This window comes from Eublepharis macularius, chromosome 7 (genome assembly GCF_028583425.1).
Source record: "Eublepharis macularius isolate TG4126 chromosome 7, MPM_Emac_v1.0, whole genome shotgun sequence".
Classification (NCBI taxonomy): Eukaryota; Metazoa; Chordata; class Lepidosauria; order Squamata; family Eublepharidae; genus Eublepharis; species Eublepharis macularius.
The window spans coordinates 32,577,511-32,593,782 of record NC_072796.1 but is presented as its reverse complement, the minus strand read 5'-3'; the positions used below and the strand labels follow the sequence as shown (position 1 = coordinate 32,593,782).

The 16,272-nt window shown below is 41.4% G+C and overlaps 1 protein-coding gene across 1 annotated transcript in view; it reads right to left on the bottom strand.

Moving 5' to 3' along the window:
• LOC129333191 (glutamate decarboxylase 1-like) overlaps positions 1-10,211 on the bottom strand; it is a 47,069-nt gene extending 36,858 nt beyond the window's left edge. Inside the window, exon 1 of the mRNA XM_054984681.1 lies at positions 10,091-10,211. Within this exon, the coding sequence (XP_054840656.1) occupies positions 10,091-10,121 (31 nt within the window). The 5' untranslated portion in view covers positions 10,122-10,211. The remainder of the gene's footprint in view (positions 1-10,090) is intronic.
• Positions 10,212-16,272: the final 6,061 nt, after the last annotated feature.

The following is a 16,272-nucleotide window of genomic DNA, read 5'->3' as shown; positions in this document are numbered from 1 at the left end:
TTATATTCACAGACTCAGTTACACAGATTAATTTTCCACACAGATTTTCACTAACAGAATAAACTCTCATCCATATAGACTTTGGGCCAAGCTACAAGTGACGAATGACACTTGAACGGCAAGTGTATTTCTCCCTGTTCACTTGCCCTCCACTCGATCCACTTGCCATTCAAGTGTCATTTGTCACTTGTAGCTTGGCCCTTTGATTAACTCAGGGCTTTCTACACAGCTTGCCTGGCCTAGATAGAATAAATACACTGAGACTCAAGGTGGATTAAACTGTGCAAATCAATTCAATCAACAACTGGGACACGGAGGTTGGGTGCGTGCCCTGCCATGGCAGCTTCGTTCGTCTGAGCAAGGCTTTGTGAAGGTGCCATCCTGCAGTCGGGCAAAGTGAACCGCTGTCCATATGTGCACATTCTCTGTATTGTCTCCCACCTTATGGAACAACTTTCCCAAAGAGGTCAGGAGGACAGCTTCCACTCTCCTGGATTTCTGCAAACTATGCAAAACCAAATTATTCAGGAGTGTTTTTTTTTAAAAAAAATAGGTAGTAGGGCTGTGCTGTAAGGAAATGCCTTAGAGATTTTATTTGGAAAAGGGATAAGGACTATAGACTCTACTACTTTATATTTTCTGTTGCTGTAAATATGCTCCTGCTGGATTTGGATAGTGAGATATAGAGTTGGGTATCATCTGTGTATTGATGACATCCAGTTTCATAAAGGTTTTACATAGAGGTTGAATAACATGGGGGATAAGATTGCCTTGGGTGCCAAAATGCCCAAGAAGACCTAATGTTGCTTTCACAAACATCTCATTTATAGTTCAGTCCATTGAAGCTTCTGGTCAGTTCTTCACATTTAAAAAGGCTGCTTGCTGATTTTGTTTAATGTAAGTACAGGAAAACTGAGAATAAACAATTACAAAAAGAAAACGGGGAAAAAATAATATCACACAATAGGTATGCAGATATTTAAACTGCAGTATGTTACATATAAAAGTCATGCTTCCATGCTCGATGGATTCCTTTTCTCCCAGCTAGACTCGGTTGCTTTAGGGCTTTCTGGCAAAAGTTTGAAGTCATCACCCATGCACTCATCTGTTCTGTGCTCTCTCTGAATGTCTCATTCTTTGTGTATTTAAAACATCATGGCTAATTCCATTAACCCGTCTCTGTTTCAGATAGAAAGAAAATTCTATGGCAAATACAAAATACAAAGCCATCAGGCCATTCTATTGAATTTTCTATAGAATTTTCTTTCTATGGGAAACAAAAGCTTAACTGTAGTGTTTGTGAAAACAACATTTAGGCCTTCCCTACATTCTTCAAGGACTAAGCATCCCCTACTATCCCTTTCTCGAGTCTTAGGGCCAAGCTCGAGTGGCGTGCAAGTGGAGCGCAAGTGTGCAGGGAGGAATACATGTGAGTGTGTTCACTTGCCATTCAAGTGTAATTCGTCACTTCTAGCTTGGCCCCTAGTCGGTCCTACTTGCCTATCTGTGTTCATCCTCATTCTCCTTCTCTGTCTCATTTACAGTGCTTTTCAGATTATATGTTGGAGAAAATTGGGGTTCCTTGTAAGTTTATCTAGGGTCCCTTAATGAGATTAGGAAAGGCAGGAAAGAGTTGGTTTGCACATCACAACAAGTCAGCCCTAGCAATGTGTGGCCTTAAGAAAAGATTAGGTGTACTCTAGATTGCCACGCTAAGCTTGATCTACATATGCAGCAGAAGTGATTCAATGCTGTTCAGACTTCGGGGGGAGGGCCACGTTTTTAATGTTTCCCTATGTCAAAAGTCCCTCTGTGTTTAAAAAAAGCATCAAGGTTCAATCCCAGCATTCTGTGTGCTAGGTTCAGATCTAACCTCTTCTGTTGAAGCTTTTGCTGGTCGAACTTGGTCCCGTCATACTTGCTCAGCGTTACCTACCTCACAGGGTTGTTGTGGGACTAAAACAGAAGGTTAGAGGGAGATTAAAGCCTCTTTGGCACCCCACTGAGGAGAAAGGCAGGGTAGGATTTGTTTCAAAGTCCCTGGCTTATTTAAGAGTTCCATTGCCTAAGCCTTCCTGTAACTGATAGAAATACACTTTAGTCTTTTCTATAATGAGAGTAACATAATTTTTTTCTTCTTCCCATTCACTTAACCACCAATGTACCGTGGCTAAATAAAGACTGTCTTGAGCTCTCCTGTCAGATTGTGGAGATTGCATCTGTTGCAATAACTTTGGTTCATGACGGGGGGCTTTTCTACACCTCCTTCTATTACTATGCTTTTTTTTAAAAGTGCTGCATAGCCACATACTAAATGGTTACTGGGGTTAACAATGTTTTAAATACAAACATAAGAGACTAATTGAGAGTAAGGGAGAACTGATTTGTCATTTGCCAGCAAGAAGGCTTTGAAATCGTGATATTCCTCAGAGGAGGAATTGGGTAGAAAACCAATATCTATATAGTTCCCTTCATTATAATTCAAAATAACTTTTTTTTTACACCTCAGTGGTTCTATTTTTAATGGACATTATTAGCTTTTTATGAGGCTGCTTATCAAAGCAGTTTGCACAGGGTGACCAGTTGGTGGTGTGCGTGTGACTAGTCCTCAAGTAATTACTATACTGTCACTTTGAAAAAAACATTTTTAATTCCATGAGCTCTTTTTGTTCTACTGTCAGACATTTGTCACTATTTACATTATATTACCTTCTTCATTAATTCACCAGAACTATTATTCATATGATGGTTGAGGGGGAGGAAAATTTTGATATTTATAATCCTACTTTTGATTTTTGCTGAAATGCTCTCCGGGGAGAAGAAATAACATTTACATATTTAATTACTTGATATTGCCTCCAAAGCAGGTGCCTAGAAAGAAATTTCCATACAATTATCTGAATGTGCAGAATTGCACCTGCTACAAATTGAAGCTTATATTATATTGTCAACTCCAGATTTAACCAAGTGAGGTTTGTATTTTATGCCATATACTATAATTTGGATTTGTCATGAAAATATACTGTATTGAAAAATACAAGTCTATTCTCATTTTGCCTCAAATCTATATTTGTACATTTATGCTTCATTTAGAAGCACAAGAATTGCAAAATGTCTTTGTTCCCTATATGCAAAATATAAATGAGGCAATTACAAAGTTCTTACGTTTCCCAGCAATGTCCTCATAAACACTTGCCAAAAATTTGCTAACTGGGTTGGGAGCGAGAAGTGCCAAATCCACTGGTTAGTTGATTAACTGTTTGCAATTGCATCATTTCAGCACCTGCGCTAGTTCTTTTTCACATTTCTACCAAGTTTGGATGCTACATAGTTCAGCAGGAAAAGTTTTAAAACAATAGAACAAAGGGGTTGCTACATTTCAATAACTGTTCCCCGTTTAAAGAAATGCATCTACTTTCTTTGTGCAGTATGAGATCTGAGGATACTGAATATGTGGAAGAGAAAGGGGGATGATGTTGTGTGCTGTCCATACACCCAACCTCTATGCATTCAGGGTTTGATTAGAGTGCCAGTTTGGTGTAGTGGTTAAGAGTGGTGGGACTTTAATCCGGAGAGCCAGGTTTGATTCTCCGTTCCTTTGCTTGAAGCCAGCTGGGTGACCTTGGGTCACTTACAGCTCTCCAGAGCTCTCTCAGTCCCACCTACCTTACAGGGTGATTGTTGTGAGGATAATAATAACATACTTTGTAAACCACTCTGAGTGGACTCTAAGTTGTCCTGAAGGGTGGTATATAAATCAAATGTTGTTGTTGCTTTTAGATGCAATAAACATGAGTTGAGTTGGGGAAAACTCAACCCATCTGACATTTAACATGTAACCTAGCACTCACCTTAAAAATATTTTTTGTGTGTGTGGTGGGGGGGGGGGTGGAATTGGCTTCCAAGTGTGCAGGAGAGGTTTCATCATTCCTTCCCTTCCACCCTTTGCAAGCAGAAAAGGGCCACAGGAGTGAGTTTTTTTGTCTTACTGCTAGTTCTATATGATTCTTGGATAGACATGGGCACGAATCGAAATATGAATCACATTTCGTAACGAATCGGGCCAATTCATGTTTTGCGAAACGTGTTTTGTGGGACCATGGTTTTCATGAAATTCACGGCTTTTTGGCCCAATTTGTTAATTTTGTGAATGATTCATGATGCCAGACAGGCTGACACCAATCCATTGATTCCCTAGGCAACATAGGCCTGGAATGTCTGCAGACCTTTTGTTGCCATTGGAATCCCCAATCTTAGCCTACATAACCTTGATAGGCAGCTCTCCTTGCCAGCCGGAGAGTTTCCATTCTGCCCTATAGAGAAAGGAGCAGGGGGGATGAGATGGGCCTTCTGTAGCCATGAGAACCCCAATCTCATCCCTCCAAACCCTGTTAGGCAGATCTGTCTGCTAACCACAGATCTCCTGTTCTGCTCTATGTGAGCATTTGTTATATAAGGCACCTCTCTCTGCCTCATGCTCTTAGTTCCAGTAGACAGAGAGAGGGGGAGGATCTGTTGCTGGGATTTGAAGTGAGAGAGAGTGCAGTTGGGAGCTTTTGGCTGGATTTGCTGCTGCTTCAAAAGAGACTGAAAAGCATATTTCTTATTTTCCTCACTTGTCCTTGCTGGGAAGGTCTTTGGGTGAGGGTGCCTTTCTCCCTCCACCCCACCCCAGTCTCAGGCCATTGCCTGGCTCTGGGACCTTGCTTGACTGAGGCCTCTCTTTTTTTTTTCTTTGCGTGTTTTTGTTTTTTCTTAAGTCTTTCTCTTCTCTTTTGAGGGCTCACACTCTTTTTGTTTCCTTTGGTTTTATTTTGTGTACCTCTCCCACCTGGGCAGGTGTCTGTGTGGTGGTTTTGGGGCCCTCCCCCAAGCCCAGTCTCAGGGCCACTGCCTGGCTCTGGGGCCCAGCTTAGAGGGTTCTGGTCAACGTATTGCAATCTTGGCCAAACTGGGAGGGTGAGTGGAAGAGAGCCTGCTGAAGTCTCCCTGTGAATTTGGCATCTTTGGGTATGAAGGGGGCTGTTGAAGTGCCCTGGGTTCTGATGAATCACAAAACTAACGAATCATATCGTGAAATAAGACAATTTCGTGGAAGTTCATGTTTCGTGGAATGTGATGAAACACGAAACTCTCATTTCATTTTTCCCATTTCGTGCCCATCTCTACTCCTGGACAGTTCCTTTGTGAACAGAACCAGTAATATTTGAAGGCCCACAGAGGCATGGTCTAAAGGCACACAACTCAGCAACTTTGCTAAGGCTCCAGGTGGGGTCTTGAATTTTCCCAGAATGTCAACTGATCTCCAGACTACAGAGAGCAGATCTTCTGGAGGAGATAGCCATTTCAGAGGGTGGACTCCATGACATCATGTCCCCATGGAGATCCCTCCTCTCCACAAACTCAACCCTCCCCCTGCACTACCTCCAAACCTCCAGGAATTTCCCAAGCTGGAGTTGGCAACATTAAGTCAGTGCTTCCTCAGTAGTGAGGGGGATTGTATTCACTACTAGAAGGAATGGAATGGAAGCGGCCAAGTCCTTTTCACCAGGGTGTATGCCCTACACGTCTTTTCCCAATAATAAGGTAATGTTAGGGGGACTCGACCAATGGAGAATACAGTGGCTCGGATGCCACCTACAATTTCTGCAGGTGGCAGGATTTCCATCTGCTGAACCACTACTCTCCCTAGCAGCAATTCCAAATGCACCTAGGGGATCAGGAGCCTCTTGGAACAGCTGGGGGTGGGAGTCTGCAGCAGGAGGGGGAAATTGGCAAAAATCACACCCACACACCCACCCCAGAGGTGGAAATTTTAGGTGGGATACAATGCAGTGAGTTGGGAGCTTCATGGAACTTGGTCTTTTCAACAGTCGGAAGGGTGTATGACCTCCTGTAGAAAGTTCAGAAGGGCCCATTCCATCAGTTCCACTGGTGACGTACCTATGCCTAGCATAATGCGTTATACCGGTACAATATGACATTATAATATACCCCATTTTACATTAAGCAGGCTGGCAAGCTTGTTTGTTCATGTTGGATTTCAGTTTTGCTTCTCTCTTGTCAGAATCAAAACAGCTTTCGCATGGCAATTTCTCCCTGTAAAATATATGCTCTTTGCCCAATGTCATTGGTCTATTATTATATTAGCATTACACATATGTATGGATACTGTATAAGTTGCTTTAGAAAGTGAATCATCATTCAGCAACAGAAACAGGTGAGCCAAAACCACTCACAACAACACACTGAAAATGCTGCTGCCCCCCCCCCCTCAGGATGAATTCCTCTACCCTAATTAACCCTTGCTTTGGGTCTTTGGAAAAGCCATCAATGGGCATACTTCCGTTTGTTTATTTCAGTCCTTGCCCTATATTTTTAAGGGAGGAACAGATGATACCTCAGAACCACTTCAAAGCATTCTGTATTTAAAAATCAGTGACGAAAATAAGGTAAATGAATATAGCTGGTGAACGCTCCCATCCTAAAAGCTACACTTTTTTGTAACCATCTCAGTCAAACCTTTGAAAATGGCATCTCACACTCACGCACGTTTTGCCTGTGTGTGCGTGCGTGCATGCATGGGTGAGTGTATGTGTGTGACAGAGCATAACTGAGGCCTATCTCTGTAAATTTGTACTTCTTGGTTTTTCCTAGCATAACTTCCTCCAGGGATTAATGGGGAGAATAGTTTTTATGGCCTCCCAAAGAGAATGTGAAGGCTAAGAAAATTACCATTTCCATCAGCCTCAGTCATTCAGCAAGTTATCATCAGGTTCCAACAATAGTTACCAGCCAGCTGCCAATGTAGGGTTGCTAAACCCCCAGTGGGGGTGGAGACTCTTCCACTCTCAACCTCCTCCCCTCGCCGCCACTCACTTGGCTGGTGGAGGTAAAGGTGTGATAATGGGCCTTCCGGGGTGCACTCCCGGTGCGGCACAATGATATCATTCCCAGGAGTAATCTCATCGCGTAGACCCCAGGAGTGCTGCTGTTTGGGGCCCCAAATCAGCCTAGCGCAAAGCCTGGGCACAATCCTGGGGCTTGCACAATGATGTCAGTCCCAGAAGTGTTGTCATCACACCACATGCTGGGTTCCCCCTCCTGCCATGAGGATAAGGGAACCTGGCAATTTTATGTCAATGTAATACTGAGTGGAAATAACATACTTGAAAAATCACTTTCATTGGTCACTGTGCCTATGGGCCAAGCTACACATGACAAATGACACTTGAATGGCAAGTGTATTTCTCCCTGTTCACTTGCCCTCCACTCAATCCACTTGCTGTTCAAGTGTCATTCGTCATGTGTAGCTTGGCCCTTTGTCTCAAGGGCCCAGGCATGATTAAATGATGCAGGCAGATCCTGTTCAGATGTGGAACCAGCTGTAAGACAAATAGCCCTTTCCCCAAGCATGTGGGGAGGGAAAGGAGGGAATGAAGATGCTCTTCCTGCCTCCATGCATTCATGGGAGCCAATTTCTCCCCCCCACCACCACACACACACTGTTTTAAAGGCAAGCTTCAGGTCACATGTTAAAAGCAAGTTGAGCTGTGGGTTTCCCCAATCTAAACTCCTGTTCAGCGCAAGTGTAAAGAGACCTCAGCTACCGCACTCTGAGACTGTTGATCTGTTTGCAATGTAAAATGAGTTGTACTTCAAGTGCACTTTAACAATTACATGCACTTGAAATGTGGCTTGTTTTAACCTGCAAATAAATCAAGAGTCTGAAAGTATGGGGTGTTTCATGTGAGAGAAAGACACGGTGAGCAAGGGAAGTGCAATTTTCAAGTAAACTATTTGCAAGGACCACAGCATTGATGTAAAGAACCTACAATTCTAGATATACACACCCTCATTTGTTTTGCCTGCTCCCTTTCTGAAGACATGTCCACATGTGTGTGTGACAGAGCATAGTTCCCAACAGGGACTTATCTCTGTAAATCTACAATTCCCATGAACCCAATAGTTTGTGTATTTATCCCTGACTACCAAAGGGTTGTTTGAAATTAGGTCTTGCTGAAGTTTAGGACGTTTGGGTTCAGATGAACCTCAGCTGAGGGCCAAGCTACAAGTGACGAATGACACTTGAATGGCAAGTGTATTTCTCCCTGTTCACTTGCCCTCCACTCAATCCACTTGCTGTTCAAGTGTCATTCGTCATGTGTAGCTTGGCCCTTTGTCTCAAGGGCCCAGGCATGATTAAATGATGCAGGCAGATCCTGTTCAGATGTGGAACCAGCTGTAAGACAAATAGCCCTTTCCCCAAGCATGTGGGGAGGGAAAGGAGGGAATGAAGATGCTCTTCCTGCCTCCATGCATTCATGGGAGCCAATTTCTCCCCCCCACCACCACACACACACTGTTTTAAAGGCAAGCTTCAGGTCACATGTTAAAAGCAAGTTGAGCTGTGGGTTTCCCCAATCTAAACTCCTGTTCAGCGCAAGTGTAAAGAGACCTCAGCTACCGCACTCTGAGACTGTTGATCTGTTTGCAATGTAAAATGAGTTGTACTTCAAGTGCACTTTAACAATTACATGCACTTGAAATGTGGCTTGTTTTAACCTGCAAATAAATCAAGAGTCTGAAAGTATGGGGTGTTTCATGTGAGAGAAAGACACGGTGAGCAAGGGAAGTGCAATTTTCAAGTAAACTATTTGCAAGGACCACAGCATTGATGTAAAGAACCTACAATTCTAGATATACACACCCTCATTTGTTTTGCCTGCTCCCTTTCTGAAGACATGTCCACATGTGTGTGTGACAGAGCATAGTTCCCAACAGGGACTTATCTCTGTAAATCTACAATTCCCATGAACCCAATAGTTTGTGTATTTATCCCTGACTACCAAAGGGTTGTTTGAAATTAGGTCTTGCTGAAGTTTAGGACGTTTGGGTTCAGATGAACCTCAGCTGAGGGCCAAGCTACAAGTGACGAATGACACTTGAACAGCAAGTGGATCAAGTGGAGATCAAGTGGAGGGCAAGTGAACAGGGAGGAATACACTTGTCGTTCAAGTGTCATTCGTCACTTGTAGTTTGGCCCTGAGAGAGAATGACCAGCCCAAGGCATTCCAGCCCTGGGGCATTCCACAGCTATGGGAGACAACACCAAAAAGTCATTCCATGTGCCCTAGCAAGCCATCCTGGGCAAATGTCAGAAGAGTATCACCAAAGGCTAATATCGTCACCGTAAACTGTGCTCCAAAAAACATCAAAGAAATTCACATTACTGTTTTAGATTTCTTCCCACATCTGAATACACTTCCAAAATACATTTGTCGGAATATAAAAAGGTCACGAGTTTCCTCTTCTTTTACATGGATTTATAATTTCTTAAAGAAGTTTACCAGCATTATTTCCTTGAATATATCATCTTAGTGCATATTTCACTATACTCATGACTCTAAACCAGAAAATTATGTTTTCTGGGGGAGTAAATCAAAACTTCCATAAATGTTCATGCTTTGTTTAGCATGCATAGGTGGGTTTAACCAAGTTGGGGTGAGGAGGGCAGAATTTCCTGAAAAAAATGAGATTTTTCTGAGGTAAAGTTAGAGATGAAGTCAAATGTGCAGTGAAATTTAGTTTGTGAACAAGTTACTAAAACTACCATAATTTAAGAATCCTTTTTATTATAGTTTTACACTTTTCCACCTGAAATGTCAGGGTAGGAATAGTTTTGAGACCATACTTCTTTTCGGGCTCTTTTTAAAAACCACAAATTAATCATGTTGAGCAGCTGGTGGGTTCTGAAAAAAGCTTCATGCAGAAAGAGATCTTATCAGTAAGCAAGAAACCAAACTGTGCTTCCTTTTACCGGCATCCTTTCAGCTTTCTTTAAATAGAGAAGGAAGGATACTATCTTAGGACTTCCTGACTGTCATCACAAACACTTTGAAGGAGGCGTCTTCTTTTGCCTCCACAAGGAGTACCGTTACAAAACTGTACCCACTGGGGTAGCCATGTCCCAGATCAGCTCATTCTTCTGTTAGCTATGAAAACACCCATGTTCTAGTTGCTATTTTTAAAAGCCCCGAAGAGCAAGATTTTTACTGAAACCATTATTTCGTGAGGTCTGTAGACTTACTTGTTGTGTGGGTAACTGTCCGGAAATCCATTTCTCTGCCTCTCGCAACAGCAATGCACCATAGAAATATATCCAGAGCAGTACAACCTAAACTTGTATATATGAACTGGCTTTCTCGGGTACTGCTGAACTAATTTGTGTCATTATACAGCACATAGTTTTTATATTTGTTGAATGCTCAGTGCCTCTGGGCGTTCCAACTACTTGTTAAGCAAGATGGGTGGAGACCAAGAGTTCTTGTTTTTTTTTTAAAGAGACCAGTGCTGCTGGTTGGGAGGCTTTTTAAAAATGAAATTATTGCTAGGGGGAGGGTGTCAACAACATTTTACATTTAAAGAGCCAAAGTAACAGTAAAATTCAGAGCAAGGGATCAACCAAGAATATTAGAACAGAAAATCAAAATATACAGTTTAACATTACTGATAATTGACATGGGGATTAACAATCCAGAGAGTTTCCCCAGCCCCAATCCTGGGGGTTGCAAGTCCTTTATTTGGAAGTGGCACGCACAATGTATCATATTAAGCAATAAAAATGTACAGGAACATCCCCAGCACACTGCTGTAACTCTGTGCTTGATTTGCACTTGGATTACTAACAGTTCACCTCTCTCCTGTCTCTTCCTGGAAAGCTTCTCTAAAAAGCTCTTTAGTGCCATAAAAATCTTCGCTTGCCATTCGCTTTCCATACTAGCATTCCAACTGACATAAAGAATTCATTTTCTTTTTTTAAAGAGCCACATTTAGCCCTGCTATAAGACTTTCTTTTGGTTCTCTGAAAGTAGAGATGGGCACGAACCACATTATGAACTTAAAAAACGAACCGCATTACGAACTTAAAATACGAAATTGGTGAACGCGCGATCGTGATCCAGTGGTTAGTGATTGTCCTCGTCCAACGAACCAGTGTTCGGAAGAAGCCTGATTCAGTGCGTTCGGCTGTGGTTCGGGAATCCAGACAGTCAGGCACCAGCAATCAATTCCCCTGGCAACGGAGCCAGGGGAATGCCTGAACTCTGTCTGCACTCTTTCTGTCGCCCTGGAAACCCGAATGGAAGCCCAGCTTACCTTGATCGGCAGGTCTTCCTTCCAACCACAGAGCTGCAAAGCATTTACAAGTTGGGAGAAGACACCCAGGGGAGGGAGGGGGAAGGGGATGTTCTGTAGCCATAGACACTCCAATCTCATCCCTGCAAACCCTGATAGGCAGCTCTGATGGCAAAACACAGACCTCCTGCGTTGCTCAATGGGACCTGTGCTTATAAATAGCCGTGGGCTCCCAGGCTGGGTCTCACTTTCAGCGAGCAGTGGAATGTGACAGAGCTGTTGCTTGCTACTTGCTAGCCTTTGGGGAGAGAGACAGAGAGTTTAATTGGAGCTTGGATCCCTATTGCAATCTTGACCAAACTTGGGTAATGGCTGGAGGAGAGCTTGTTAAACACTCCCCAGGAATATGGGCTCTCTAATTCCAACGGGGGCCATTCTGACGCCCACGAACCACAAACCTCGAACCGGTTCAGCAACGGGAAATGTTCGTTGTGGTTCGCGACCTCGGGATCATCGTCAGCACCAAACCACGAACCGCAGAGTCATTAAATTTTTTTGGTTCATGCCCATGTCTATCCGAAAGGTTCTAAAAAAGCAAAGTGCCTTTCAGTACCATGAAGTTCTCTTTCTGTGCTAAACAGGGTTTTTCATTGGATTTGTCTTTTTGCCCCCTTAAGGAATCCCTTAACATGCTTTATTGGAAATATATAATATAATATGAAATATGGCCATTTACTTAGCTCACATATGCTGTAACAAAGGGATATCAGGGATGCACAGCAGGAAATTACTAATCAACACTCTGAATCCATATACAATTCTTTCCAGTGAAGAGCTTTTGGAAACCTGTGCTCTCTGGCACTTCATTGCCACGCTTCTATTTTCCAAGCAATGAGTGGAAGAAGATGTGAAATCATGTGTGTGTGTTATGTGCTGTCAAGTTGTCTCTGATCTATGGCGACCCTATGTGAAATCATAGCCTCTGCTTGTTTTGCTATCATTGAACTGCATGCATGAACAATGTTTATACTGAATGTTTCTAGAGGTGGAACCTCCAGAAGATAAGGTAGTCTATCAGAATATGCATAAGAATTAAGCGAGCTAGGGTATATTTGCAGGAACCCCCCCCCCCACACACACACACAGTACAGGGCTACAGAGATTCACAAAGACAATCAGCCACAGATACCATTGCATAAAGAAATGGGGAAGATGTTCCAGCCACAAACCCTCTACTTGTTATGGAGATGCCACCGTGCAAGACTCCATAAAAGTGAAGCCTCAGTCCAAGCCTTTTCAACATTGCCTCAACACACTGAATCTTCCTCCCGCCACACACACCCTGTTGTTTGGATATCCCTCCAATCATGGCACAAAGAATAATTCTGGATGATTCAAATAGTTAGATGGTTCTGTAAAAAAATTTTAAAATGGGGGTTGGGTTGTCTATCACGAACAAGGAACTCCGTTTACTATAAAAGTTCAAAATGCATTCTGTGTGATCACTCACCCTCATTTACTTTTTAAAGTGCTTCAAGAGGAAGTACTGGTATTCTCAAGGTATGAGTTTTTATACTTCAAAATAGAAGTGTCCGTGCTAATTGCTAGCATCTCAAAGGAACCCAGACGTATATATAAAATGCAAATACATTTCTCTAAGACTCTCAGGGGAACAAGATGTCTTGCACAACATGAAAGGCTTTCCCCATCCTTTTGTCACCCCATTGGTATAAAGGTATCAGAGAAAAATACTTCAAACACCTTTACTGCAGGTATCAGACTTCTTGACACTATCTTACTGGGGGTGCTCGTAAATCAAAGTTTCCCCAAATTCCTCCATTTTCCCTCTTCTTATTACATTGGAGCTCAGACCAATTACGGTCCAAATTAAACACCCTGATCCAATTGGCATTGAGCCACATAAAAGGTGTCCCTATTAACCACACTTACATGAAGCATCGTCTATAAAGGTATAAAGGCATTCCCCCAAAGGAACCATAGTCGGAGGTGCTTTTCTCAAAGGAGTTGGAAGTTCTCTTCCCCAGAAGTTTTTATCTCAGTTTGGATTATTTTCCATAGAAGTTTTCTTCTTTCTTTCCCCCCTGACTTTATCTCTCAGATTTTTTCCTTCTTGAAAAACTCTGTCTGGTTTCTTTGCATTCTCACTCTCCCTTTCTTTCACATCTCCGTCCACATCCTTTGTGCTATAAGCCACTACTTTTCATTCTCAATAAAATTCTTTTTCTCTTAATTTCTGATTTCTCTTTAACTTTTAAAACTGCCTTTTATGATCATTTCACCTGTTATTTTAACCAACTTTAAGTAGTTCTATCCATTTGAATCTCGTGTGTGTGTGTGTGTGTTTTCGCCTCTTTTAAAGTTTCCCATGTAACTTCCCTCTCTTGTGCCAGAGATGCTAAGCTTTCCTCTCCGTAGTACATTCTCATCACTAGGACTGTTTCTCTGAAGAATCACATGTGCAGGCATCCCACCCTCTCTTCAGGATAGGTTGTATGGTTTCATTCTCACATCTGCATTTACCTATTTATACATTTAGGCACAAAGGTACACAACATGAATCTTTAAGTATCAAGGCGCAATTCTTTGATGTATTATAGCAACTATCCTACTGGGTTTCATGGAATGTGTCAAAATTAATGTTCCAATCTTTGCTTATATCTTCTTCATAGTTTTCTTACTCTTCACAATAGTAACTGTGCCTTTGTATGTATTGCTGATCATGCCTCATGTAAGATCTTAAGGGTTATAAGACCAGAGAGGCTCCTCCACTATAAGTTCAAGGACAAGTCAGAACACTCTGCAGTTGGAGGTAAATGATCCAAGAATCATACATACAAAGTAAAATATAATGAAAATTAGTTTCATAAGCTGGCAACAACTGGCAACAGCCGGCCCAGGTTGTTGGGCGGGGGAGTATATACTCCCATATTTTTCCTCACATTGCATGTGTATGCAGAAGAAGGAGAGAGACTTTTTACACACCATGGATTTCTAAAGCTATTTCGATAGATGAACTTACCTGACCTATTACTTTGCGGAATTATCTGAGTGGATTCCAGTCACTCGTCATTTACTACTTGGACTTTTCACTGTTTGGACTCTTTTCATTTCTCAGGAGTGGCGTGCCTGTACCTTTATGTTTCCAGCTCTTTAGCTTACTAGCTTGAGCTTATTGTATGACTGTTGTGTTTAACATATGCAATTGCATGTTTACTGATTTTCATTATATTTTACTTTGTATGTATGATTCTTGGATCATTTACCTCCAACTGCAGAGTGTTCTACCTTGTTGGCAAAGGTGATAACATCTGCCTAAGTAAATAGGAAGTTGTACTTTCGATTTCCATTGTTGATATTCAGTGCTAGTGTGGATTGCAGTCATTGCAATTCATCATAATTCCTGCTTATATCTATTTTTTTTTTTTGAAAATTTTTTATTGGGTTAGAATCCATTATTTCCACATTTACATTCAATTTTCCCCAATTTTTTCATCTCTAACCCCCTCCCTTTCCCCCCCCTTTTTGTTGACTTCCAACAGCTTTCCAACCCTTTGTCCCCTTTCCCTTACTTTTATTAGCTTCCTCTATCTAAAACAAATATATATTCTCCATTATTCTAAGCAGTACATCCTTAACTATTTTTAACATTATATGTCCAAACTGTAAGCCTTTGTTTCCATCTTAGATAAACAATTTATCCCAATTTTTCAATTTCAGGTATTTCTATATATCATAAACCATATAGATCATACATTCGTTTATATCAAACAATTTGACTTATTCTCTATATATATTACTCATTCTATCTTTTTATAATAGTTCTATATATCTCTCCTCACGTAGTCAATCAATTTGACCCATCTATATCTTCAGACATTCAGTTTGGTACAAAACTTGTCAGAAAAAAAAGAAAATATTGTTAGTTAATCGCTCCTTATATTTAGTCCTTATAATTAATTATTTTCTCTATGTTCTGTTTGTTAACCTATATATATCTATATATATGTCAATCTATTAATCTGACTGCTTATTAATTCACATTTATCTCTTCTCCCCCCGGTAAAGTCTCCCCCCTCTACTTCAATACTTCAGTAGTTCTCAAACTGCCACAGTTTTCCTCCCACCTCCCATTTCTTCTCCAGGTATTGTTTCAGCTTCTCCCAGTCTGTGTTGAACTGCCCTGAGTCCAGATCTCTCAATTTTCTTGTCATCTTGTCCATTTCAGCCATATACAGCAATTTGTAAGTCCAATCTTCAATAGTTGGCACTTCTTGTACTTTCCATTTTTGCGCATACAAAAGTCTAGCTGCTGCTGTCATATAAAATATCAACGTCCTGTGTTGGGCTGGAATTCCCTCCATTCCCAAGTTCAGTAGCAGGAGTTCTGGGTTCTTATTAATTTGAAATTGTAAAATTTCACTCATTTCTCTTATTATTTCACCCCAGTACTGCCTGGCTACCTCACACGACCACCACATATGATAGAGGGAGCCCTCATGCTTCTTACATTTCCAGCATTTATTAGAAGTATTCAAATTCCCTAGCGCAATCTTCTTTGGTGTCATGTACCAACGATAGATCATTTTATAAATGTTCTCTTTGATATTAATACATGTCGTTGTCTTCATTGTAGTTTTCCACAAGTATTCCCATGCCTCCATTGTTATTTCTTTATTAAAGTTTATAGCCCATTTCACCATTTGTGTTTTAACTATCTCATCCTCGGTATACCACTTCAACAGTACTTGGTATACCTTGGATATTCTTTTCTTATCTTCTTTAAGAAGGGTCTGCTCTAGTTCCGAATTCTCTATTCGTATACCTCCCTTTACAGAGTCCGAATTATATAAGTCTCTGATCTGTCTATACTGGAACCAATCGTAGTTAGGTGATAGTTCCTCTTGTGTCTTTATTCTAAGTTTGGATGCTTCAGTTTTAGTTATTTCTTTATACGTTAAACATTGTTGTTCATTATCAACAGCTCTCGGGTCTATCACCTCATATGGAACCACCCACAAAGGGGTTCCTTCTTGTAGATAAATTCTGTACTTCTTCCAGATTATGTATAAACTTCTCCGAACAAAGTGATGCAGGAACATCGAGTTGACCTTTACT